Below are 27,974 nucleotides of genomic sequence, written 5' to 3'. Positions count from 1 at the left end.
TCAGGGGTCCCTTTACCTTTACCTTTACCTTTACAAGACTATACAGGCTGCAGACACTGCGATTTTTTGTGCCTGGAGCATCACAGGTGGGTGGGTGGAATGGACCTCTTTCCGAGGGATACTTTCTACACTCCATTTTGTGTGCTACAGAACTCAGTTATGCTCATAGAAAGCTGCAAGAAGGATGTTCCCAGAATTGGACACTGCTGATCACAGACCATGCAGAATGACCTCAATCTTCCCAGAAGCAAATTCAGATAAGACAAGGAGTGAGGAAAAGAAGCTCCAGCAGCTGAACCAAGAGATAAGAGGCAAAAAGCCCATCATTAAGGGGGGGGGAACTGCCATGCTCCCTTAAAAACCTATTCTCCTGACCCTGAACCCACATACTTAAACCATTAGCCTCCTCCTTCATTTCAGCTGTTATTAAATAATAATACTGCACAGATAGTGCTGTGCTTGTTTTGTTTTAAATTGTGTGGATTTGTTATAATCTTGCAAGTTGAGAAAGGCATCCAAGAAGTGTAATAAATAATTATTATTCATAGATCACTACCAAGCATTAGGGAGCTGGCCCTCTTGCTTTTCTTTCATCTCTTCTCTGTTCACCAGCACATCCTCCTTGAACCAAATAGGCAAACCTTTTTAGAAACAAAATATCCACCTGATGAAGTTAAACAACAGATCAACAAAGCCAGACTGATACCCAGAGAGAACTTGCTGCAAGACAGACCCAAAAGAGAAAATAACAGAACACCACTAGTAATCACATACCGCTCCCAAGTTAAAACAGTTCAACACATCATCAGAGATTTACCTCTCCTGGACAACGACTGTTCTCTTTCCCAAGCTCTGGGAGGAAGACATTTCATTGCCGACAGACAGCCACCCAATCTTAAACAACTCCTCACCCACAATAATACAGCAAGCAGACTTAACGTGGACACTGGTAACAGAGCCTGTAATAAACCCAGATGCCAACTTTGCTGCCACATACACCCAAACAGGGATGTGGGTGGCGCTGTGGGTTAAACTACAGAGCCTAGGACTTGCGGATCAGAAGGTCGGCTATTCGAATCCCCACCATTCATATGTTCTGCTAGGGACAACCATTACTAACACTTGGTGAGCAGCAAGTTACAAGGACAAAATTAACTAAGTATTAAAGTGCAACCAGGGTGTGTGCCCAGACTTTAGCTGCCAGCACTGCTGGCTGAATATTTTGGAATAAACTGGAAAAGGGGAAAGAAGGATCCACAATAGTACAAAGCTATGCAATGATATCCTATATCATCTCCGTTAAACACAGAAAGCTGGTACTTCCCTGGTCAGCAATTTGGACTAAGGGAACATTCCACACAGGGAGAAGGAAAACCTTATATGGTGTGCAGGACTCAAACAAACATGCCAAACAATGGCAAATCATTTATGGACAGACCTAAAGGTCAACTGACATGATTACATTTTGGGGCTTTTATACCATCCACACTATTTTTGTCATTCTGGATTAAATAGATTTGTACCAATATAAATGTCCAAGTGCCCCACCATCAATGAGGACCCTTATAGGAAATATTTGAATGCATGCTGACCTATCAATATGTGTTGACTATTCACATGCATGGACAAAGGGAGCCACAGGACTTTTCTGAAGCATAGCAGCCAGCCCTTTCCTGGAAATTACTTGTTTTCAAAGTCTGGAAGAATCACCCACTCAAAATGCCATAGACTATGGAGAACACAAAAGCAAAACCACCTTTTCTGCACAACTGCAAATTAAGTTTTTGTGGGCATGGTAAATCAGGATCTGAGCATACAGTAGAGCACCTAGAAGACTCCACCATGCTCTCAGCTTATTTGGGCTGCAAAATAATAATAATAAAGGAGACAGGGTAGAAACCTATGTAAAACTAACAGTCAAAACCATTTTTTGCCTTTGTGGGATATTCCTAGATGGAGCACTGTGCAGTCCATAAATAATGGACATTGCTGCAAGAAAGGAGGTCAGTTTTTTAAAGGAAATAAGCACTTCTGTGCTAGAAAAGTGAGACCTGGAGAAGTATAAAAAGGTTTTTTAAGAAAATCTTCAAATTGCAAGGCACTGCTAAAAGCAGGCAGAGAGGAACAGTCTTTCTATAATTTTGTTGCCCCAAAATATTCATGCCGTGGGAAATTGCAGTCAAACAAAACAAGAAAACATAGGGCTAATTACCGTATTTTTTTCGTGTATAAGACACCCCCATGTATAAGACGCTCCCTATTTTGGGGGAAGCCAAATTAAGAACACACCCCTCAGCACTGCCCGTGTGTAAGAAGGGACCCAATTTTAATCCTATTTTTTTTAAACACCTAGTCTTATACACGGAAAAATACGGTAATGCATGAAGGGGTTAAGACCAAAGTTCTATTGCTAGATTCAGTTAGGTCACACCCCCTCACCTATGGTGAGGAAGTGAAGCTTCTTTCCTTTCCTTTCCTCACATAATCTTTGTCCCATGTAATCGACCAGGAAGGACATGTCTGAACTTGCCAAGACTGGGTGTTTGAAGCTAATTATCTGTATTTTGTACCCATGAGCATTCTGCCTGTGTTCTCCTTGCTGCAGCATGGAATAATGCATGAATCTGACATTTGGGTTTTGTTAGTAAAGCTGTTAAACGAGTGTGGTTTGCTCATTGACAGAGCGGTAGAGAGAGGGGCAAGTGCTGTAAGCAGATTAAACAGGATATGAAAAGGGGTCTAACAACCTATATTCCCATGCTATGCTGCAGTTTAACTCTATGACTGTTTTAAATTTTGCTGGAGGTTCTCCTCCGATGGAGTATGTGCAAAGTCCCGTGTTTTGAATCCAGGCATCCAACTGGTTCTTTTATTAATTAACCCACACAAGGGCCACAGATCTTATTTTCCTCCCACACATGCAAGTACTCCTTTCTTTTACTATTTCAGGAGGAGTGCAGAGTCTCCAATACATTTTACACATTGTTTTTTAAAAACACAGAGATAAAATTCATTAGTCAGTGCAACATGTGGGTAGATGGTGATGGGAAATGCACTTTCCCAGTGACAAAAGTCTTTTGGAGAACTAGAAAAGTCCAGATCCCACCTTTATTCCATGGAATTCAAGGTGGTGGACATATAAATGCAGCATCCCAAGAACAGGACTTTCATAAAGGAAAGTGCCAAAACCACCCAATAAGCTGTACAGAGATCTGTAGTGTTACAGCTAAGAGAATGAACTATGAATCAGAAGTCCTTGGTTTGAATCTCACCTCTACAATGAACTTAGGTCATTGCTTTTTGAAAATAGGCCTTGGGCCACTTTCAGGTGGGCCTCAGAACCACAGACTGCTTAGTGCCTCCTCATTTGCCTGTCCAGCCCCCTAACCATGCCACAGCCTTTCAGTTGGACCAGTATCAGCACAAGCAACTCCTTTTGCAAGATGAGTAATGGTGACAAAGCAAGAGAGAAGTTCAGGAAGAGTTGGAGGAAAGGAAGTTCTTCCTCTGAAGGAAAAGGGACAGGGGAGGTGTTATTAAAGGGAAATGAGATAAAAGGGGGTGAGCTCCCGTTGCTCGGTCCCTGCTCCTGCCAACCTAGCAGTTCGAAAGCACGTCAAAGTGCAAGTAGATAAATAGGTACCGCTCTGGCAGGAAGGTAAACGGTGTTTCCATCCGCTGCTCTGGTTCGCCAGAAGCGGTTTAGTCATGCTGTACGCCAGCTCCCTCAGCCAATAAAGCGAGATGAGCACAGCAACCCCAGAGTCAGTCACAACTGGACCTAATGGTCAGGGGTCCCTTTACCTTTAATAGAAAATAATAAACGAACAAACTGAACATAGAAAGAAAGTGGATAGAAAGGAAGTTTAAAGGAGGAAGAAGCGAATGTAAAAAGACAATAGGGGAGAGAGGAAAGAAACTGGTTGGGGGCAGGGGTGTAAGTTGAGTAAGGAAGGAGAATGGATGATGAAATTACTGGAGATGGGGGTAAAAACCTCTGAAAGGCAGGCAGCGTGAGAAGGCGGGAAATATAAAAGAAAAAGGTTTCTCCACTTTGTCTCTGGATCAACCAATACTGCCTTAAATGGGGAGGCTGCCAAAATACCTCCAGAGCAAATGTCTGTACTTTGCTTGAGGAAAGCTGAAATATCAAACTCCATATCACAAAGAAAATGCTGCAAGGAATGCAGCATTTTCCAAAGATAAGTTAGATATGATGTCAGTAATTGCCAACTAATGCCAAATTCTGCCTATTTGCCGCCATTTTCTGCCTGCCCCTGCCCCTACACTTGGAAAACCAGTGTGGCGTAATGGTTAGGGTGCTGGTCTGGAACCTAGGAGACCAGACTTCGAATCCCCACTTAGCCATGAAGCAGTGTGTGATATTGGGCCAATCACTGTCTCTCAGCCTAACCTACCTCACAGAGTTGTTGTGAGAGGAAAATGGGGAAGAAAATAATAATGCACCCCACATTGAGCTCCTTGGAGGAAAAGGTGGTACATAAATGTAATAAAAATAATAATACACCACTATTTTTTGACTGGTGGGCCTCAGCAATTTTCAGCCACTGCAAGTAGGTCCTGGGGGTAGAATATGTGAAACCCCCTGCACTAGGTAGCCTTAGGTACTTCATTTATCTCATTCTCTGCCCGCCTGCTAAATCTGGCGGATAATAATACTGACTTAGCTTAAAAGGTTATAGTAAGGATTACAGACAGATAAAATAAATGAAATATTTTGAACATCTAAAGTGCTATAAAAATTAAAAATATTATTACATTTATTAAGGGAGGAGAAACAACTGTGTTGAAAGGTTCTGCAGAAGCCCAAGATATACACTGTTGTTTGATTAAGCCCTCATTCAGCTACCTCTGGAACAGCAATAGCCCATCATTGCTTTTCTTTACTCAAGCCCAGTGCTTTTTTTCTAGAAAAATACTGTACGGTAGGTGCTGGTACACACCATAAAGTTGTTACAGTAAGTGCCACACTTTTTAACAACAACAAAAAGAGGTACAGTTACTGTGTACCCTTGCATGCCCCCTGAGAAAAGCACTGCTCAAGCCCATTTCCTTTCAAAGGAAACTATTTGTACCGAAAGACTTCCTGAATAGGAAGAACACAGCCCCAAGCTTTCCTGTGGGATGTCATAAAAAAGGAGGGCAGCCGTCTGAATGCAGGAGGCAGAAAGAAGGGGGCTCAGAGAACCATAGCACTCCATGCCCACGATCAGGGATTGGCTCTATTGTACCATGGCCCTCCATAGCTTTTTCATCCAAGGCCGAGTTTTCTCAAAAAGCAAGTTTTAAGCCTTGCAGAATATCTTCGGGAGAAGAAAAGGCAAAGGAGTAAACCCTTAGGTTGCTTGGCATCTTGTATGCCTCCTTCCAGCAACTCCTGCAGCCAAGCTGGTGTCAAACATATTGCTCTGCTTCCTTTGGACCACATCAGTGAGGCCGAGAGGGGGGTCTTCTTGTCTGGGCAGCCCAGGACCTCCCATACATACTGCCCAGGCTTGCGCCCCTGGGAGGTCACTTCAGTGATGCCAACACAGTGGTTCGACTTCACCCGTGGAGGCACACCTCTATGTCACTTGAGATAGGTGGATGCCAACAACAAAGCTCTCCCCCAGCCCACAGAGCCCTGAAGACCCTTAACCAATCTCTGACTGGAACCACCACAGGAAACAGCCCATGAATCTGCACGTTTGTTCTGAACATAGGCCCACTATGGATGTGCTTACCACATCTGAATAGGCAGTTAGGTGTTGCACGTGGGAGGCATGGATTAAAGTCCCACCTATATCAGGGTTTAACTGTGTGGCCTCGGGCCAGTCACAAGTCCCTGTCACCTACCTCCATAGGGCTGCTATGAGGGTGAACACTATATTGATCGAATGTTATACTGTTTCATTCAGCATTATGAAAAGATTGCTTACATACAAGTATTTATGTCCACAGGCCAGCAGCTAGATGGAACCACTAATAGGTCACATAATGTGGCATATTCCCATCACACAACCACCGCAGTATAACAAAGAGGCCGCAAATTACACCTACCTGTGAGCCTCTAAATTCCACGGGAACCCAAACAGTGGCCAGATTACCTTGAGATTACATTTGGGCCAAAGCCCATTTTCCTGTTCCCTTTTCGATACACACCCTTTGCTCCCCCAAGCCACCCCATTTCCTCCCCCCCCCCATACCTGATAGTTTTCTTGGCAGCCTTGCCCGGGTTGGGAGGCTTGTAGGGCAGGACGCGGGGCTCCCAGCTCTGCTCAGGCTCCGTGCCCATCCCCGCAGGGACGGAGTTGGGCTTGCGGGCGGCGTTGCCCTGCCCGCCTTGGTGCTGCTGCTGCTCCATGCCCCCATCTCGCAGGCTGCCCTGGCTGGGGCCGCAGGGCTCCTCCACCCAGGTGACGCTGAGCAGGCTGAGGGTGAAGCCCAGGGACACCCCGACCACCACAGGCCCCACAGGGCGCAGGAGGGACAGCACCAGGGAGAAGCGCATGGCGCCAGTGTGCTGGGAAGAGGCTGGGGCACCTGGGCACAAGCAGGGCAGCGTGGCAAGGGGGGGGCTGTCTCGAGTTGAAGGGGACACCGGGAGGGGCGCCTCGGTGGCCAAACAGGGGAAGGGGCTCAAGGGCGTGCCTTTAAACCTCCTGAGGGGAAGGGGGGAAGCTGTGGGGAGTCCTGAGGCCAAGGAGCCCGGGGGCTCTTGCCCACGAAGGTCACCAGGGGGCCTCTCCGGCAGGCCCAGGGGTCATGGGGGTCGGTGGCTCCTGCCAGGAAGGGCCGCTCCGACGAGGCGCCGGAGCAAAGGGGGGGGGCAGCGAACCGGGTCCCGGCTTCGGGTCCTGGGAAGGGGGAGGGGCCGTCGCTGCCAAGCAACGGAGGGGGGCGGGGCGGCCCAATTCTGGAACACTTGCGGGATCCGGAGCCTTATTGGTCTAGAGCCGCCCCATCCCGACCCGCGAGGCAGCAGAAGGGCGGAAGGCGCGAGGGGCGGTGGGGAGGGGAGGCGCCGCTCCTGGGTTGTCTCGCAGGAGATCCGCCGCCGGCGCCGTCCGACGTGTCACCCCCGCGCAATCCCCGCCCCCTCCGCTCGACGTCACTGGGCCGGCCGCACCCCCAGCCAATGCCCGCCCGAAGATGCGCGCTCGTCAAAGCCCGCCTTAGGTTTTCTGGACCGTTGATTGAAAGAAGGTGCGGCGAGAGCGGGCGGGGGGTCCGCGGGCCCAGCTGTCCCGCGTGAGCCAGGCAAACTTCCGCTGCTGCTGCTGCTTGTGATGATGCTGCAGGGAGGGAACTGGAGCGCAACCCGTTCTCATGCTGCTAGAGGTGGAGGCCTCGCGGGGCTCCCAGACCTCGGAGGGGTGCAATTTTATGTAGTTTACTTTTTGTTATATCTTGGGAATTTCTTACAATATTTTGCTTTTATTTTGTACTTTGAACGCCATTTCTCAGAACTCAAACTTACAAAAATTGCACACGCTCAACAGTGTTTGCAAAAGAGACCTGTTGGCTTGGCAACCATATCAACTGAGCATGCCCAAGCATCACTTGACCTGAAGGATTTGGTGGCAAAATTGGCAAAGGAGTGAGATTTTGATGTGCCTGAGACTGAAACTTTTAAGAGACTTAAAATTTAACATCGCTCTTCACAAGATTGTTCAAAATGATTTGTGTGCCAAAACATTTTCTTCTGGTATTTGAGAAAAAATGATGAAACGTTGTTGTATTATTATTGCAATTTAAAATAAATTTAACAGTTTCAAGTTTTGTGTTTTTCATTTTTTCCACATTATCCATTTTTGAAGGTGCAAAATAGCACAGCATAGCACACAAAATCAGGCCCCATGCAAGCAGAAAACTACTGGAGTAGGGAGGCACCTTTTGTGCTAGTTACAGGGGTTGCAGCCTACTGTTGTTGTTTAGTCGTGTCCAACTCTTCGTGACCCCATGGACCAGAGCACGCCAGGCACTCCTGTCTTCCACTGCCTCCCGCAGTTTGGTCAAACTCATGTTGGTAGCTTCGAGAACACTGTCCAACCATCTCGTCCTCTGTCGTCCCCTTCTCCTTGTGCCCTCCATCTTTCCCAACATCAGGGTCTTTTCTATGGAGTCTTCTCTTCTCATGAGGTGGCCAAAGTATTGGAGCCTCAGCTTCAGGATCTGTCCTTCCAGTAAGCACTCAGGGCTGATTTCCTTAAGAATGGATAGGTTTGATCTTCTTGCAGTCCATGGGACTCTCAAGAGTCTCCTCCAGCACCACAATTCAAAAGCATCAATACTTTGGCGATGAGCCTTACTTGTGGTCCAGCTCTCACTTCCATACATCACTACTGGGAAAACCATAGCTTTAACTATACGGACCTTTGTTGGCAAGATGATGGCTCTGTTTTTTAAGACACTGTCTAGGTTTGTCATTGCTTTTCTCCCAAGAAGCAGGCGTCTTTTAATTTCGTGACTGCTGTCACCATCTGCAGTGATCATGGAACCCAAGAAAGTAAAATCTCTCACTGCCTCCATTTCTTCCCCTTCTATTTGCCAGGAGGTGATGGAGCTTCAGACCATATTTTGCACTCTCATCTTTCACCCTCATTAAAAGGTTCTTTAATTCCTCCTCACTTTCTGCCATCAAGGTTGTGTCATCTGCATATCTGAGGTTGTTGATATTTCTTCCGGCAATCATAATTCCGGCTAGGGATTCATCCAGCCCAGCCTTTCGCATGATGAATTCTGCATATAAGTTAAATAAGCAGGGAGACAATATACAGCCTTGCCGTACTCCTTTCCCAATTTTGAACCAATCAGTTGTTCCATATCCAGTTCTAACTGTAGCCTCTTGTCCCACATAGAGATTTCTCAGGAGACAGATGAATTGATCAGGCCTACTAGTTACATTCTACAGATGGGAGTTTATTTGTATATGGGGCAGGATTCAAATGCAACTTAATATATTTTCATTTCAGGGTCAGTGAAAGGCAAAATGGTGCCTGCTGCCCACACGGAAGCATGCAAGCCTGGCAGCAGAGTCTTACTTCAACAACTAGGGATGAGGTCCTCTGCTGTACCTAAGCCAGTTTAGAGAGGACAGGAGGGGTAGTACTGAAGCATCTGTCATCCAACAAAGGGAAATAGATGGGAGACCTGAGAGGAACAGCCAGGGAGCTGCCATTGTTGCCCCCTGCCCAGCCCCAGCTGTTCACCTTAGTTTGCCTAATCTTAGGCCCGGCTTTGTTTACATCATATCACAACAGGTCTTTACTACCATATTCTGCTGTATGTATAGATCAGACCTTCTACGTGTTGAGGAAGCCATTTCACATACTGTGGGCCCCTCCAGACAACCTGTTTATTTAGCATTTATCCTGATTTGCTTGTAGAGTTTTTATATCCCTTCTTGGTAGCCATTACCCTCTTTTCAGTGCATTTCCATGTCACCTTCCAAACTGCAAAAAGTCTAATTCTTTTTTTTAAATGGATTTGTTCCACTAGGGCAATGGAGCCCATGGGAGGGTGGCAGCTGCCCCCTTAAATCAAGTAAATAAATAAAAATACTTAACTGACCAATTGCATGGCAGATAACTCTGTTCTGCCCCCCACCAACATAAAGCCTGTCCCCCTAAAATAAATCCTGGCTAAGCCTATGATGGAGCCCTTCAATGGACCAGCAAATCTAAAGTTCAAGCATACACTTGTGTCCCACCCACAAAATAGTGACAGGAGGCATCATTTGTGGCACACTTTGGGGCATGAAAAGTTACAGGATTTTAGCAGGAAACTACATGATGCCCAAAACATTTTGCAGGCACAAATTGTTATGAAAGCATGATTGTGTATAATCACCACCGAAGATCACGAGCATAAATAATGATGAATGCTTAATAAAAATGATGCCTGAAGGGGCCCGTCATTTAAGAAACAACTTCCAAGGAAGGCGATCCCACAGCTTGTACTCGTCAGGAAACTAATTTCATTAGCCTAAATCTGATGCACTTAATTTGACTCACTTGCAGCTTGTTTTGAAAATGAACTCAGCTGCAGAAGAAAATAATATGGCCTGTGGGTAAAATGATTTTGTTGAGCCAAGGTAGATAGGATCAAGCTATCTAGCATTCTCATTTTAGTGTTTTTCTTACCAATGCACAGTGCCTCATTTTTAGCTTTGTAAAATTGTTATCATGGTCATTACAAAGCTCAAAATTATTCATGCATTAATCCATTAATTACTTTTGATTAAAAACTAATTCTTCACCTCATTTACAGCTGTTCCTGTTGTATCACCTGAAAGTTTAGCTGCAAAGTATCTTTATTTATTTTATCTAGCCATTAATGAATATATTCAGTGTTGTGACATCTAGGGCACTCTTCTCAGCTCCAATTTTGAACTTGATTTATTGTTGCATTTATGTCTAAACCCTACTTAAAAGTAACTTGGCTTTTAATTACAGAGCCTCATAGATCAGCTAAAACCATGTAACATGCACACACACAATATATATCTACAGTATTACTTTTACATTTTTCGTATAAAACCCTAGTATCAGAACCTGTGACCCAAGTACCTTCCACATCATTTTTCAGAAGTGTTGCAAAATTGCACAACTTTAGGCAGATCCACACCATCCACTTAGAGCAGAGCTTTCCAAGCATTTCATGTTGGTGACACTTTTTAGACATGCATCATTTCACGACACAGTAATTCAGTTTTACTAGCAAACCAGAGGTTAAACTAACCCCTTGCCTGTCCTGGGATGAGTGCGGGAAGCATTCGCACCACCACTGCAGCCAACACACTAACGTGTCATGACACACACTTTGGAAAGCTCTACTTTAGAGCATATCCAACTGACATTTAAATCGCATGGCACCCCCAAAGAAACAGGGAGCTGTAGTTTCCCTCACAAAGTTACAATTCCCAGCATCCTTTACAAACTACAGTTCCCAGGATTCTTTGGAGGGAAATCATGCCCTTTAAATATGTGTTGGATATGCTTTAAATGTACAAGAAAGAAACACAAAACTAGAACTGCCAGATGGAAAAGGGCACAGGGCTACTGCAGCTTTAACAGCCACACAGAAGAAAATATGCTATCAAGTGTACATTGCATGACAAGCAACACCTGCTGAAATTCCCTTTTCCACATAAGGTGCAGGAGCCCTGTTATTTCCAGCTGGCCAGACTACATAAAAAACCTTATTTTTATTCCCCTCCTACATCATCTTTACAGTGCCACCCCTAGAATTGGCATTAGCCTCAAGCCACTAGCATTTCATGTACCAGATCTTTAATGAATCAGACTGCAATCTTAAACACACTTACTAGGGAGTAAGTTCCGTTAGATGTAGTGGGACTTACTTCTGAGTAAACATGCATAGGATTGCACTATCACACACTGACACACAAAGGCTATCTATACCCAAGGATAGCCTTGGGGATAACCCCCCCCCCCAAAAAAAAACCCCTCTCTTTTACACATACACACCTTCAAGCACATTATACTGTATTAAAGTTTCATTAGAATCCAAAAACAATTATGAGTCTGATATTCATTCAGTCTTATTATTTTTCTCAGACTCACAAAACTGATTTAATGTGAAAAGCCTGGTGTTTTGCTTTAGAACTCACACTCAGCCTTGCATTTGAGCTGTTGTGTGGGAGGCATAGGCAACAAGTAACTGCAAGCAGGCAAAGGTTTGGGCTGGTGGAGAAGGGGTACCCCATCCCTTCTCTGATGCCAGGAGAGAAATCAAGTGGGCTGCTGCATGGGGATAGAAGCAACACCCCCCCCCCCCCCGCATCTTTGTGAGCAGCATACAAATGCAGCAGGTTGCTGGAGAAGGGACCAAGCTCATTGTCCTTCATCTGCCAACCTTCACTAGCAAGTAAACAGACCACCCTTTGCAGACTGGTAACTTTTATGGGCTTATTTTCAGGGTGGTTGTAACGATGTATACTTTGCAGCTATGGTGGGCAAAGATGGCATTCTGCGTTTATTCCTTTGCTATTAATTGGCTCTCTCTCAGCCCATTTACCCTTGATCCTCCCCCCCAAAAAACAAATTCCTTGGTGCTTACTGCACTTGGATTTGTGCCATATACTTCAAAGAGGTAGGCTGGTCTGAGCTGAAACTCAGTAGGCCTTGTGCTTTAAGGCAGCAGGAATATGGCTAAGAAAGGTTTGGTGCATCAGCTGCTTATCCCCATCCAGATAAGTGTTAAGCTGGTGACAGGCTAAGAAGACTGCTTTACCGGCCAGAGCGACTGGGATTAGGGTTCTGATGCCCAGACAATAAAAAATAAATTTAAAAAACGTTCTGATGTGCTGACAATACATGGGTGACATCACCAAGTCTTATACAACCACATAACCTTTAGAGGTGGATATGCATACATATGCATTCCTGCTTGACTATATTACTAAGACCTTTAAATAAAGGTTTCTCTAGGCTACAGGCCAGAGCTAATCACCTGGCACAGCAGAGGAGGATCTAAACTGTCTTAGCTGCTAAAGGCTGAGAGTGGGAAGGGAGGAGATGGCAGTAGGAGCAGCAGTGCCTCATCATCATTCCCACACATCCTCCTCCTTCTTCTCATGACACAGGGAGCTCAGCAGATGGTAAGTGGGATTCAGCCTTGAGCAGTTTCGATGACGTGCCTAAGCCAGTGGAATGACTGACCTCTGGGGTTCAGGGATATCTGGCTTCCCTGCCAAGCTCATAGCTCATATCCCTCCTGTAATCCAAACGCAACTGATTTGGCTACTGTCCTACATGTGAGGGGCAGCAAATAAAAATCCAGCCCAATGGTTGTGGACACGGAGAAGCTGCAGTTCCTGGACCACATGGCAATGAGAGCTACAGATTTCTGTGCATATGGTCAGGCCACATTAACAGTTTAAGCCACAGGTCCCCATATGTTGTTGGACTACAACCCCCATCATTCCTAGTTACAAGACTAGTGGTCAGGATGGTGGGAGTTGTAGTCCAATAGCATATATATATTGTAATAGATATTTGCAGCAGCAACCTGTACTTTGGAACTCCCTGCCTATCAACATTAAGGAAGTGCCATCACTGCTCCTTTGGACACCTGCTGAAAACTTTTCTGTTTTAGCAGAGCTATCCAGACACATCATTTGGTTATAGCTGTTCTTAAATTCGCTTCAAATGTTTTATTGTGTTTTATTGTTTTCTATGTGTTTTTAACCATTTTAAAATGTATTCAATTGTATTGTTATTACTGAAGTGTTTGCTGCCCTGGGCTCCTTTGGGACAAATTCCAGGATACAAATTTAACAAATAACAGAAAGAACAGCCAAGTCAAGGAATCACACATGGTGGTAGGAATGTAGGCCCACAGACAAAAGTGGATGGCGCAATGGGAGTGATTCTTACCTTTCTTCAGCAGGGTACATTCCAGAAAAAGCAAATGTGAGATGTTTCTACACAACCTGACCCCCATCTTTTCCTCTTCCAAACAACCAAGCGAGTGTAGAACCACACACAAAGGGGCATTATCAGACAGAGTTCAACTACCCATTCAAACCAATAATGCTGGAGGGGGGCACAGAGCAGGGCTGATGAGGGTGTGTGGCCTTAGGAGAGCCTCAGTCCTGAGGCACGTCAAGGCAGAGACTCCAAGGTTGTGGGGCTGCATTCACCCCAGAGACTGGGGTGTCTCAGCACATGAAACATTGTTTACATGGTGTGTCTCTGCTAGTAGAAAGCTTTTCCTAGACAAAAAAACTAAAACAAAACAATTTTTTCCCTCTAAATGGAGTGTTTTTGTTTTTACATTATACCAGGGGTGGGAAATGCACTGCACTGGAGGGGGGAGCGATGCAAACAATACAGTTGCAATCCAGCCAGAGGTAGACCGTCGAAGCCGCTGGAGCAATGCAGTTGGGGGCGGGGCAGAAGTGGACAGTCTCACAAGGTGCCATATGGCGAAGGAGCCAGCGTAGGCTGTCCGGCAAGCGGGATCGCACAGTTGTGGTGCACAACATAGTAAGGATCGCAGGTAGTGCGGAGCGCGGGGGGCGGGGAGGAAACCAAAATCGGAGCGCGAGGCGGGGAGCGGGGGAGGGGTAGAGAGATCCACCAAGGCGGCGATTGATGCAGTGCCATGACAATAGGGAAGCGCCAAGGGCCCGCCGACGCAACGCACTGGAAGGGGGGGGGGATGAATGCCTAACAAGTGCTCCTTGAGCGGAGAGGATCCCGTGGAGGAGGCTCTGCGGGTGTGCGTGCCTGTGTGACACACGCTCGCCTGTGCGGAGCCCCCGCTACCACCGCCGCGCGCTCCAGGCCCCAAGCGGCGCGGGGGATGAGGAGGGTTGGGGGCGGACGGCGAGGGAGGAGCTGGAAGGGGAACGGAAGGAAGAAGCAGCGGCGGCGGCAGCAGCAGCAGCCTATTTGTTGTGTCCGTGGCGCTCGCCTGGCTGCATCCGCTCCAGGCAGCCTTTCTCGGCCGCCGTGCGCGCGAGGAGCGGCGGAGGAGGGGGGGCGGCCGAGGGAGAGGACCTGGGCGCTGACGTCACGCGGAGCTGTCCCTCAGCACCGGGCCGAGCCGGGCGGGCTCTGGCGGGCCGGGTTCGAGGCCGGGCCGCGCAGGTAGGGGGGGAACCGCCGCGGGGAAGAGGAGAGGGAGAGGGTTGCTGGCTGGGTCTGCTGCTCCTCCTTTGCAGCGCCCCTTGCCGGAGGAGAAAGGGAGACGGAGGGAAGAGGGAGAGAGAGAGACGGTCGCCGCCACCGCCGCTGGGCTGGGAAATGGGAAGGAGGGCTCGATCGCGGAGCATTAAATGAACGGGATTGTTGGAGAAGGAAAGAAAAAAAGGCGGCGCTGAATGACTGGGAAGCGCACAAAGAGCGAGCTGGGCGCCTCGGCAGCGCTGGGTAAATGCCAGCGAGAGGAAAGCCGTGGATGGCCGTGCCTCGCTGTCTCTCCTGCCCGGAGGCAGCAGGCAGTGGGAAGAAGTTGGAGAGGCAGCGGGGTTGAGTTCACGTGGACGCCCGTCACCCGCGCAGCCATGCTAAAGCAGCCCTGAAGGCCGCCGAGCGAGGGGAGAGATGCGCATGAAGCGGGGTATCGGACGGGTGCTATTCCAGACTGTCCCCCACACATACCCAACAGGCTTCGCTCGTCCAGGGCTGCGGTGAGCCACACGTCACACTTTAGCCAGGCTCAGGGATTATCAGCCTTCCCTCACCCCGATGGAAGGGTAGTTCCAAAAAGTGTGTCTGCCTGAAGCCCCTACTTCTTCTGGCTTGTGTTGCTTAGATGTGATTCCCCGCAGGGAGAACAATAAAAGCCCAGCCTTCTATTTCTAGTTATTAATTAGCATAAACCTATGTCAACAAAGGCTGAGTTTAAAAGAAACAAAAGCAAAATCCTCGATTGGCTGGATGGAAACAATGCCTCCCGCTTCAAAAAGAGAACCATTGTATCCTAAGTCAAGATAGCTATCTATAGGCATCTTTGGGTCCACCAGCCCAGGATCCCCTGGGGACCCCCTCTTTCCAAACAAAGGGAGTCTGGCGGGCTCCCCAGAAGACTTTGCAGCTCTGTATCCTAGCAACTCTGCAGCTTCCCTTATGGGATCTGCCAGTCCCAAACAAGAATGAAACCTGGTCCAGCTTGTACTAGTGGCAGGAACAAGCTGATAAGTAGATGGAGCAGGCCGAGGTGTAAATGGGTGAACAAAGCCAGGTATGTGTCAGGCAGACAGAGGGGAGAGATGGAATGCAGGCTGGTGGAGCTAATCTACACCAGCCACCATAATGCCAACACAGGAACTACTTCAGAAAAGTTGTGCTTCCTAGAGAGGGGTATGAGTGTGGCTAATTTAGAGCTATCACCGCAGCATCACATTTTCCAGTCCTGCTTTCCATTTGAATTGATAGCAGTCAACATAGGGATTGGGTGTTTTCATCATACTCAGTACTTGCAAAACAAAATAAGGAACCCTTTCCAGAAACACCTGCAAGTCCAAGGTTGGATGGGCAAGCTTTGTGCTTGGGAATAGAAAAGGTCAGCATGTCTTGCTATGGAATGGGATAGAGTCTGTCAACCAGATTGCAGTAGAGGGCTGGCACTGCATGGAGCCAGGCAATGTGAAGGGAGGCTATGGTATGGTCATGTGAGCTTTGCATGGAACAGGAAAGCATCAGGTTCTTGCAACCTGGCTATGCCCCGGTAAAGTGAATTTCTCCTTTGAACCTGCCCCATGCTTGATATCCTTCAGACACACTAGCTACAGGCACAAAACAGCTATCCTATGTTCGGATTACAACATCCTATGCTAGGGCCCTCCAGTCGGCCACTGAGAGGAGCATAGACAGGAAGATCCTGAGCTAGTCCTTCTCTGGAGTAAAAAATTCTTAGGTGCAGGCCACAAGCTCTGGGTAGTGTGTGTTTATATGTGTGTGATGCTTGCAGCTGACTTTTGTACCAAGTGTGGTTGATTTGGGTGCTTTCCGATACAAGTGTTACTAAATCATTTTTTTAAAAATAAATCCGTCCTAGAACATAATATAAATACCTTATTGCCACCTCTGTGAAAACTCTGCACAGTGTTTCCTTATAGTGCAATTAGTGCAACTAGGAGTACCTGCAGGACAGGGCCCTGTCTTGCAGATACGCCTCAAAGTACTGCCACTCCCCTGGGTTACTCCCAGGTTAATAGGATTCTCTCATTAGGAGCTTTTCAGCAAGCTGTCACAGTAATCCCAGTGGCAGGAAGAGGATAAGGTGCCAAGGATTCCCTTCCATATTGCACACAGATCCTATCAGAGTAGGTGAGCCTAACCCTAGCCCAGAAGAAAAGTTCCTGGCATAACATTGTGCCTTGGCATTTCCCCCTAAAATAGGAACAGCTTGGTTATTCATGTTTCTGCATCCTGCAGCAAAAGGTGAGGCAGTGTCTTCCTAGTCCTTCCACAACTATCCTTACCCCACTCCTACTAAGTAAGAATCCACAACATGCCCTCCTCATAGTGTCTTCTGTTGGTATAGACCAGTCTTTCTTTCCTAAAACTTCACATGCAGAATCTACATTATCACAACCTTTTCTTATCACCTCCCTTGCTGAGAGAACCTAGGATTGCAGTATTGGGCACAGCTCCTTTGTGGAGTGGCCTGGTTTCCAGGACTATCCCAGACATACTCCAATCAGGTTTCCAGGAAGTGGTACAAATAAAGTTCCTCTGCCTCCCTATTCCTCTTCCCTATGAAATAATTAAGATTACATTTGTATGAAAAGGTCAGTCTCCTTGCTCTAGTTGAGGGCGAAAAGGTTGTGTAGGCACACGTGAAGAGAGCCTGTGGGAAAGTGGGCACTCTTGTCCTTAATCGCTGTGGAAGAGGATTCATCCAATTCCTGGACTGCAGTTGAGCCAGTTGGCCTGGAACCCATAGCAGGGTCATGATTCTCCTCTAGCTGCCTTGAGGGTGGGGAGCAACACTCAAATATATTAAACACTAAAATGTATCAAGGTTTGAGTTTCCCTGCTCCCACAGAGGAAAGGTCACAGGCTGTGGTACCTGGTGCCAGCCTGGGCAGAACCTTGTTTGTTCAGATACACACTTCTTAAGAGGGTTTACAGATTGAGAGCCCCTCCTTACAGAACAGGTATCTGTGTCTGTATCAGAGCTACTTCTGGGCCCATAGCAAGCATTAGCTAGCTGTGAACTGCATTGGCCTTTCTTCCTCCCTAGGCAACAGGACCACGTGGAAAGAGGGAGATTAGAATAACTGGCAGGGATTTGGTGCGGAGTGGGGCGGAGAGAGCTGGAAAGACTGTGCCACAGAGAAAAACAAATTGGAGCTTGTCTAGAGATAAACTGTAAAGGGCTGGATTTTCCAAATTTAGGTTTGGAATGATTTTGGCAGATAGTTGCTGGCATGATGCCAAATGTTGCTGTTTGGGAACAAGAGCATGACAGTTTGTTTGTGTCAGCTCCATGGATCTGTGTGATTTTCAGAGATATAAACTAGGTGAGTGATTTCTTTTGATTGAATCTTGTTATGGTAGAAATGTGGAGGCTTTTGAGGTTCACCAAACTTCAACTATGCAAGCTTACATGTTATACAGATATGACTAGTTCAACATCTTGCATATTGCAAAAAGTTGGTTAGAATTGGACTAGATTCTCAGGAATCCCTTTCTAGCTCTACAGTTCTATGATTCTACTTTGCATTTAGTAGCAATTTTTTTGCTCTGAAACCCACATGGTGGCAATGCTTTATTGATTTTAAAGTTGCCATCCCATGTGCACTTACTTGAATTAAATGGGATTTCTAAGTAAACACTCATTAGAGTGGACCAGAATTCCAATCCAGGAGCAAAGTGTTCAACAAGAGATCCTGGCATAAACTACATACACGGACCAAGCATTTTGCTCCCACTTTCCCCAAACCACCTTACATGTTCAGTACTCAGGTATTGCTTGCAGGCTTCCCTGGGGCATCTAGATGCTGGACTTGATGGACCTATGGTCTGATCCAGCAGGACCGCTCTTGCATTCTTAAATGCTAGGAATAAACAACAGGAAAGGGCTATTGCCCTCCAGTTCTGCTTTGGGGCTTCTAAGAGTCATTGGCTGGCCACAGGATGCTGGGATACTGTAGATGGAGCTTTGGTTTAATCCACCATATGTCTTATGGTCTTACATTTTCAATTATATTTAGAAGCTGTTTTTAATGACATAGACTACAGAAGCTTGTAGGAGGAACTACATTGGCCGCAGTTGTGGGTATTACTCCACCCAGGATGCCTGGATTACCTGGCTCAGTTACAATGTTTATCATGGACCATTCCTGATTGTATGGCGGGTGGGTGTATATCAACCCCCCTCCAGATCAGTCAGTTTCGCACTGATGTTACTTGATGGAAAATCCTACATGGCACCTGGTATTCTGAAGATGTTGGAAATGAGCCCAGCACACCTCTAATTGAAATCCCAATGTGTGGCTATTAACTCTGCATTTGTTAAGAGCCTGTCTTAATTTTGCCCATTTTACTGCTGTCAGGCAGCCCTCTGTTTTCTGCAGAGACAAGTGGGAAAGCAACTTTCTGTTAGTTTTGATTATCACTTCCCTGTGAATGATATACAGTACTTACTTTGCATCTCTTGATCCAGCTTGTCTAAATACTGTGTGACATGATTCACTGATGTGCAGATCATGAGGCGATGATCAACCAGATAGTGATGATACAGGGGGAATACAGATGGCCGTGTAACATATACCTTGACAGTCATCTGTGATCTTCTACCAGGTGGTGAGGAGGGTCCATTATTCCCATTGCTTCCCTAGATTTCTGACAGGGAATGGATGTGGGGGGAATTGTCTTCATTGATAGCATAAGAACATAAGAAGAGTCCTGCTGGATCAGGTCAGTGGCCCATCTGGTCTAGCATCCTGTTCTCACAGTGGCTGATCAGATGCCCATGGAAAGTCCACAAACAGGAGCTGGGTGCAATAGTACCTTCCCCACTTGCGATTCCCAGTGACTGGGATTCAAAGGCATATTGTCTCCGACACTGGAGACACAACATGAAGTCAGAAGCTACTGATATCCTCCATGGACCTGTCTAATAACCTTTTGAAGCCTATGGCAGGATGTTATGGATGACCAGCTTGTCAAATGGTTACATGCCTACCGCAGTAAAGCTTCCATTGGCAAATGACTGACTACGTTCTCCATACAGTGGGCAGCTTTGACTTGAGGTGACAACAGAAATTGAAGTTGCTTTTTCTTTGTGTGTTGAGCTGTGGAGGGGGAAAGTCCAAAGTTCTTAGTGTCAGCCGTTCTCGGTGTAACCCACATACCTAGAAGATTTACTTGCTGACATCAAATATTCTATATGTTGTTGTTGTTTGAATGAAAGTAAACCTTAGATCCTTCTAAGAATAAGAACTGGGTTAGCACAGTCCTCCTCAGGCAGTGCTTTTTCTGGATCTGTAGCTCCCAAACTTGATGGCAGGCCTTTCCATGTCACAAGGGTCACCAGCTCCTGCCAAGCCAGGAGCCACTTGGGAGTGGGAAGCAAGTGGCACTAGGATGAGCTGTTCTGTCCTTCTGTGACACAAGTTGTGTCTGTGGTTGCACTAATAGTGTGTGCATGATAGCCCCTTTTTATCTCTGCCAATTGTAATGTGGGAGTTTCAGGGGATGTTTGAGGGCTATCAAGTGTCTGGGGAGCCAGCAGGGAGGACACATATTTGGAATAAGGGCCATTGGCACACGGCTTTTTGGGGGGGAGGGGGGTTGCAGGTGGGATAAAAACTGAAGAGAATCAGGGGGGCCGTGAGAGAGAAGTAAAGCCACACTCCAAGAGCGGGCGGGGCTTCGTGAGGAAAAAGCCGAGTTGCTGAAACAAAGCGAAAAAGATATAGCCGAGGAGAAGGCCGGCGTTTGGTAATTTCTCAGCATCCAATGGGAAAATGACTTGTTTTCCTTAGCAACAGAGAGTGCACCAATCCGTAGGCAGCATGCTTTCAGTACTAGCGGCCATTGGTGCTGGCGTCAGCGGGGAGGGGGGGAATGGCAGACAGACAGACATGCAGACAGACAGAGGCGGCGGGGAGGGGGACGCGCGCACGTTGGGATGAGATTTCCCAGGCTCCTGACCTGCTTGTGGGCAACATGTCTCCAGCCACGCTTTCTTAAAGTCTCCTCACCCATCCCCATGCCACTGAGCTTCTACCCTGAAAACACGGTGCTTCTGTGAAAGGGAACAATAATAATAATAATGATAATGATAATAATAATAATAATAATAATAATAATAATAATAATAATAATAATAATAATAATAATAATTTATACCCCGCCCATCTGGCTGAGTTTCCCCAGCCACTCTGGGCGGCTCCCAATCGAGTGTTAAAAACAATACAGCATGAAAAATTAAAAACTTCCCTAAACATTAGCTATAATGCTTCCAAAAACCTCACCTGTCTGGAAGTGGGTTCAGAAACACTCCCCCCAAACCCCAGTTGCATCATTAGAGTGTCCTGTCCTTTCTTACTTGGGGGCTGCTGGAGTGGGGAGGGCTCGGCTCGTGCTGGACGGATCTGAGCATGTGTGAGCAAGGGAGAACTAACACAAAAGGCTTTTCTCTGTTGTGCCTTCCAGCCTGCAATCCACCAGAAATGAGGAAATGGGGAGGGGTTGGGGTGCGGACAGTGCTCTAGCCTACAACAGCACTCAGGGACTCTCTAATCCGCATTTGCAGCTGCTTTCCAAGGCTGAACATCAGAGGTAAAGAAGAAGGAAGATGCTTCAGCCGACTAACCAGTCCTCCTTTGTCTTCAGAGCTGCTCTCAGCCAGCCAGCCATCCCGCACACAGGGTTAATGAAACTCAAATCTCTGGCAGATGCTTTTCCCGAACTGCTACATCTCCCTCTTTGGTGACTCATTCTCCTACCCTACAGGTTCTTTGAGGAAGAAGGTGGGGTGGGGTGGGGGTGAGCGTTGGAAGTGGGGGAGCATGTGCGTTGCTAAAAGTATCATCTGTTCTTTGCTCGGTTGCCGTGGAGACCATACGGTGGCGATTCTCTTTATAGCCACATTCCCCCCGCTCCCCGCCGCCCCACTTTTCCATTTTGGAAAGTTGTTGTTGTCCCATCGCTTGCTCAGCGCCCTCCTCTTCCTCCCAGCATTGCTCTGATTCCATTCCGACATGGAATATGCTGCTAAGCTCCCTGGCAGGCTGAGGCTGGGGTGACTCAGTGAGATTGGTACTCCTGGGACAGAGGTGGAGAAAGATCAACGGGAATCCTAGAGGCCCAGCTAGGATGCTTGGCCTGCTTTGCCCCTTGCATAATATATTGCCAACACTCAAACCATCTTTTTCCTTGCCAGGAATGACTAGTTGGACTTGGCTTGGGGCCCAGGGAGTTAGTGGGTGTTCCCATCTCTAATCTCGTCACTTTTTTTAAAACCCTCATTGCAGCCTCCAGAAAAGTGGGAGTTGTTTCTTAATGAGTGGAACAGCCCTGCAGAGTGCGGAATACATTATGCCTTCAGGTCTCACCTTTTTTGTCCCATCCGCCCTCAATCTCTCTCTCTCTCTCTCACTCCACAGATGGAAGCAATGCCATGAGACAGCATCCCCCGCAGGTGACGGGGAGGGAGTGGGGAGCCTGACATTGCCCCAGGAGACCCTGAAGAGCCATGACGTCAACGGTACAGACCCTGCGTTTCCCGCTGCTGCCGCACGTGCCAAACCAAGACCGGACATACAGCTGTGAGGAGGAGATTGAGCGGCGCTACCAAGTGGTACCCTCGGTGGTCTGCGCCATGTGCTGCCTCTTTGGGATCATCTACTGCTTCTTTGGTGAGAAAGGGTTTGGGTGGGTCTGTGTGCTGTCCTAGGTGCCCGGAGGACAGTTTGAGCTGAGGCATGGGGGCAAAGGAGATCAATGAACTCAATGCCCTTATGAGGCCCAGGGAGTCCATTCCACTCAAAGCCAGCCCTGTGTCACAGTATGTCTGCAACAGCGTGAAGTGGGACTCACGCTCCGCAATAATCCGTTGAGCTTGCACTCAAAACTATGGGGGGCATTTTTGAATATGCATGTTTAGGATGAGGCTGCTAGGGAGATGGAAAAGGCAGGTTCCCAGTTTTTGTAGCCTCCTGCTAGCTTGCTCTATTAGCCCTCCCTGTTCAACACCTAATGCACTAAACAAGGGAGGGGGTTGATTTGTATTTTAATCATAATTTTGATATGCAATATGCTAACAGTTTGATACGAAAATAAATAAATAAACCTAATGTAATTCCAAGCTGTTCCAACAGCAGAGAGCTGTGTTAATGCTTTTGATTCTACAGAAGACACCCAAGTGGGTGCTTTAGCCTGTATGGGTCCTTGCCAGTCCATGTGACTTAAAGGAACTAGTATTGGTTTTCCAGGCTGCATAACGGGGCTCCTTTGCTAACCGCATCAGCATCCCAGGAGAAAAAGCTAGCACTGGCTTTCCCTGAGACACTGCTGTGCATCCACTTATGCATTACACAGATCAGTTGGGAGTGTGGTGAATGCTCATGTAAGGCAGCAGGCTCTTTGAAGCCCTGGATATTAGGACTCCCCAGCCTTTGTGATATACCGGTAAGCACAGAATATCTTTCTGTGTGTGTAAGTGTGGGACATTGCGTAGGTATTCTGCATGAGCCTCCTAAGTCAGAGGCCAGGATTTTCAGTGCAGGTGGCTCAAAGGAATGTGGATAGCCTGTCCTGCTCAACCAAACAGATGGGCAACCCGACCTGTGTTCCTGACTGCAGCAACAGCCGCTAGCATCCATTTCTTCCTTTCCTCAGGGTACCGATGCTTCAAGGCGGTGATGTTCCTGACAGGACTGATGTTTGGCTCCGTGATCATCTTCATGCTGTGCTACAAAGAGCGGGTGCTGGACACCCAGCTGAGCGTCGAGGCCTCCGTGGGCATTGGGTTGGGCATCGGGGTGCTCTGCGGGCTGGTGACCATGCTTGTGCGCAGCGTTGGGCTCTTCATGGTCGGGCTGCTGCTGGGGCTGCTGCTGGCGGTGGCTGCGCTGGTGGTGATGGAGCAGTTCTACCACCCGCCTACCGTCTGGATCCCCATCGGTTTGCTGCTCGGCATGGGCATGCTGTGTGCGGTGCTCACCTTGCAGTGGCAGCGCCTCTTCACCACGCTCTCCACCGCTGTCTTCGGCAGTGCCGTCATGACCGCCACCGCCGACTACTTTGTTGAGCTCTTCCTGCTGCTGCAGTACGTCTACGAGCGCGTCAAGGTAGCTCCCGCCCGGCCCATCTGCTGGTACAGCTGGGTCATCTTGGGCACTTGGCCAGTCCTGGCACTGTTGGGCGTCCTGGTGCAGTGGAAAGTCACGGCAGAGGGATATTCCCACACGGAAGGTGAGTCCGGTGCAGCAGGGTGGGTAGGAAGGGGGGTGGACATTGGCGTAAAAATTGAACTGTCATCTTCACTTGCCTGTGGTTCTTATTGCCAGAAGGAAAACCTTAGTGAATTCAGCCAGGAAGACAGGCTGTGTCCCAGCTGTGGTTATAAACTGGGAGCCATCTTGAAGTTCCCTTTTCCACAAATTTGGCTGAGGGAGAGGGGAGAAGACACACAAGTCTGCCCCCTAACAATTAAATTGAGGATTATTTTTTATCTGTTGTTAAGAATTTAGCAGAAATTAACCAATTAATGCTTTGAACCCTTATTCTGAGTTACAGAGGGTACATCCAGAGGGTACCCCTTTTCTCTGAGGGCTAAACTACATATTGCATCCAAACAGATATGCAGTAGTTGCAACAAGCCTGTTAGCAGGTGATGCCTTGTATGAAAAGCATGAATCATGCTCAGCCACCTTGAGATTCCTGCTGTAGTGAAAGGAGGCTAGTTCCCTTAGGTAGCAAATGCTGCTATATGTGCTGGCACCTCATTTATCTCAGTGGCAGCTTCCTGGAATAAAAATGGTTTGGAACTTTGCACCTTGAGGCTACAGGTGCATTCCCCAGTCACCACACCTAATACTTCATGTTGGCTCTGCCAATTATGAATTTACCTGGTTATGGGAGGTGGTATCCCAACTCTGCTTTTGGCTTTCACTTCATCCCACAGCAAAGCATTCCAGTAGTGGCATCTGCTTGGTACCTTGGGCCACCCCTTCTGACCACACCCCCTTTTCTTCTCTCTCCTGCCCCTCCCTCCCTCCCCCCCCCCAGTGATTATCAGTCGGCAGCAGCGCCGTGTTCAGCTGATGCGGATCAAGCAACGAGAAGAACGCAAGGAGAAGAAGAAGAAGAGGCGGCCACACCCCCATCCCCATGTGCAACACAAGGCCCACCCACCGGAGCCTGCCTACCGTCGCAAGCCTAATCCTGTGCGCCGATTTGATGGGGATGTGCTCTCCCCAGTGAGTCAATGCCAGTGCCCTCCTGCACAGGGCTAGGGTGGTGGGATTGTATGTATTACACTGCAAAGAATCCAGCTCCCTAGGGGTAGAGACTCATGGGAGTCAACTTGCTCCCAGTTCTATTCCTCCAGGCTTTCCTGCTGTTTCCTTTGCTTTTGGATCATCAGTGACACACTTCCGCCTTAAGAGCCAGCCCTGTCAGTCATGCTTCCCACATTCAGAAACCCATCTGTATAGGACAGAAGTGTCTCTGGCTTCTGCACCCTTTGCTTCCCACACTCCATTCATACGGACTATCTGTATGGAATTCCCATAGAGAGAGGAGCAGGGAACCAGTTCGGTGGGACTCCCAGCACTGTTGGCCACTCCCACCCCCATTGATGCCTCTATATGCAGGAAGCCCAGTGCGAGACAAGAACACCATGGCATAACATAAATGGAGGGAAGATGGGTAGAGAAACTTTGTCCAAGTTCTGCTTTTTGCTCTACATTTGGCAGTTTCAGTTGGGATCTAAAAGCAGAGCTCTGTGTCTCTTAACATTTTATTCGTGTGTCTCTGGAAGTTCTCCTCAACCCATGGAGGTTTCTCTGCCTAGTACAAATAGTGTTGTCAGGTGGTCCTTGGGGAGCTTTGCTAATTGATGCGGGGGAAAGGCAGTGACTTCCTCATGACATAGCAGAAGAACAGGGTGATCTTTAAATGAAAGTGAACATGCTTAAGTATGCCAGCCAATGCATACATCCAGTAAGTCTCTCATCAATTTATTCCCAAAGTCTTCCCAAGTACAAATAGCCTGGGACAAGCTGTGCTCTGTTGTGGCACCCTCCCTGTACTAGGGTGTTGAGCTTTGTAGAAAACTAAGGTATTGTGATCTGTTCAAAATTGCAAGGTAACAGGGCTCTGGCAGTGCCCCAGTATGACCAATATGGAACGAGTGAATGGCAGACACGCATTCTTAAACTTTTATGGACAGGCAGCATAGAATATTGAATGGCTGCCTGTGGCTTCTGGACATATGCAGATTATCTGTCTAATAATGCACATCTGCTGTTCACACTTTTACTGTTCACACCTCACTGCAGCCCTTAGTTTTCCTGATCACAGCACAGAGAGGCAAACCTCAGCCTCCCTACCAGTCATTTCCAGCAGGACCAGAAGCTCCTCCTACCCCTACCCCAGGAAGCACTATGAGCCCTTTCCAGTAGATGTGGGAGAAAATAAATCCTATTACATCTCAAGGCATTGTGTGGAAGAACAGCTGGTTCTTGGTTACTTGCAAGGAGAGGGTGGTGTGGCAGCCATTAGGAAGGGCCTTGTCCCAGGAATTGAGGTGGACCTGCCCAAAGCACTCAGGAGCAAGTCACAGGCAAGTCCTTCCACACAGGGAAGTTTCAATCACAGATGGGGGATGGAGGCAGCACCCTCATCTTCTGCTTTCCTCCTCCTTGTAGAGCTACATACAGAGCTTCCGGGAGCGGCAGACGGGATCCTCTCTCAACAGCCTCCTGGCCAACGCTCATGCCGCCATTGACATTGACTATGACTGTGGCTCCACCGTGCCCCTGACAACGGGCTCTGGCCCTGCAATGCGGGTATAGTGCAGCACCTCCCGCCAGGTCACAAGGACGCTGCCCTCGCACGGTCACGCAGGTCAGGCCGTGTGGGCTTAGCCTAGCGCCTGTGTTCCCGTGAGGACTTGCAGATACTCTTTGCTGGCATTCGTAGACCTGGCCTGGACATGCAGTTGTAGCCCAGTTTCTCTCACACTGCAAGGATATGCGGAATTCTCCCCAGTGCAACTCTGGCTCCAGCTAAGCTGCCCTGCAACAAGGGGCAAGGAAAGCGTACATGAGCAGGTGCTTGGGGCAAAGGGCTGAAGAGAGACCTGGTTGCTAACCCACCCGAGCCAGGACTGCGGAATGCAGTGAAGGGTGGAAAGGAAAGAGCCAATCGCCTGCATGAAAATGACAAGGAACTGTCAACATTCCCCACCCACCACTGTTGGAGTGACTCATAGATGGAGGGGCCAACGGGATGTTCCTGTGCTGTTGTCTTGCCACACGATGGACCCACTCCTTGTCCTGGAGCTTTGTCTTTGCCTGAACTGACCCCCGCAAGGACTATTTCAGGGCACAAGTGGTAGGATTTGACTCAGTTCACTCTAGTCTGGCTGGGGCAGCCAGCTCAGGGAAATGGGGTCCTCTGGGCCCCGGGCCCCTTGCCCATACCAGTGCCTGGCATACTGTTTGAATGGGCAACTCAAGGAGGGAAGGGAGGAGGGAGGGGTGGGCATCTGGGCCACCTGGGCTGGGCTGTCTAACTGTTGAAGTGTGCAAGTGTGAGTGTGTGAGCGTGTGTGAGGTGGAGCTGGAGCAAGTATGGAGTATTCGGCTGGTATCCAGGCAATGAGCCTTTTCGATACCCCCCTCCTACTTCCCCTTCCCCCTGTTCCTCATTTTGGAGTGAGGGTCAGGGTAGTCAGGGGACTGGGACTGGGGGGAACATCCATGTACATATTCTTGTCGCAGTTATTTGTATTAATTTATTATTGACAAAGAGTTGGGCCTGAAGAGCTCTGCTGGACCCGGGGTTGGGGGGCAGGGTCCTGCAGTCTTCGTATCTTTCCCTTCAGGCCCATGCCTGGGGATGGGTGTCACCCTTTTTTACCCTACCTAGCCTCAAAGAACTGGGGTGGGAGTGTCCCCCTGCACAGGACCCTGTCAAAGTGTGGTGGCCCCCACATTTGGAGCTTGTCTCCTTGTTATCTATCGTGTGGGAGGTGGGTCTGTGAGTCTCTCAGTGTCTCCATCTTTAAGGGGACAGGAGCAGGGAGGATTCACCATCTGTTTCAGGATGGGGGCAAGGGAGGGTCCAGCACAGCTCAGAAAAGCCTCTCCTTCATGGAGAAACTGCATGTTTCTGTCACCAATCTCCACTGTTGTCACCACAGAAACCTTGCACTCTCGTTTTTCTTTGTTTTGTCCTCTCTTTCTCTTTGTATATGTGCCAAACGCTGCCGGGCTGCGGCTGCGCAAGTAAAAAAAAAAAAGCCTTTCA

At 48.1% G+C, this 27,974-nt stretch overlaps 2 protein-coding genes across 8 annotated transcripts in view; one reads left to right on the top strand and one right to left on the bottom strand.

The window, feature by feature from the left end:
* CHPF (chondroitin polymerizing factor) overlaps positions 1-15,265 on the bottom strand; it is a 26,973-nt gene extending 11,708 nt beyond the window's left edge. Inside the window, exon 1 of one of the 2 annotated variants that reach the window (XM_028740976.2) lies at positions 15,135-15,265. Coding sequence is in view for 1 of the 2 variants with exons in the window: in XM_028740966.2 (XP_028596799.2) it covers positions 6,207-6,511 (305 nt within the window). In the remaining variant the exon portion in view is untranslated. Of the gene's footprint in view, positions 1-6,206; positions 7,108-15,134 lie in introns of those variants that run through there. The other variant, XM_028740966.2, reaches the window with a different exon arrangement.
* Positions 13,907-27,974, top strand: TMEM198 (transmembrane protein 198). 6 transcript variants are annotated; one of them, XM_028741036.2, is made up of 5 exons: positions 13,907-14,015; positions 22,100-22,351; positions 23,334-23,909; positions 24,726-24,916; positions 26,369-27,974. In XM_028741036.2, exons 2-5 carry the CDS (start codon positions 22,189-22,191, stop codon positions 26,513-26,515), a joined length of 1,077 nt encoding a protein of 358 aa, XP_028596869.2. In that variant the 5' UTR covers positions 13,907-14,015; positions 22,100-22,188; the 3' UTR covers positions 26,516-27,974. The 6 variants fall into 6 exon arrangements, with proteins under 6 accessions (XP_028596869.2, XP_028596858.2, XP_028596849.2 ...); XM_028741025.2 differs by having other exon boundaries at positions 13,909-14,028; XM_028741016.2 differs by lacking the exon at positions 13,907-14,015 and adding an exon at positions 14,141-14,621.

The sequence above is a fragment of the Podarcis muralis genome, chromosome 1, assembly GCF_964188315.1.
Source record: "Podarcis muralis chromosome 1, rPodMur119.hap1.1, whole genome shotgun sequence".
Lineage (NCBI taxonomy): Eukaryota > Metazoa > Chordata > Lepidosauria > Squamata > Lacertidae > Podarcis > Podarcis muralis.
The sequence above is the reverse complement of the archived record's forward strand: the minus strand, read 5'-3'. Positions and strand labels throughout refer to the sequence as shown.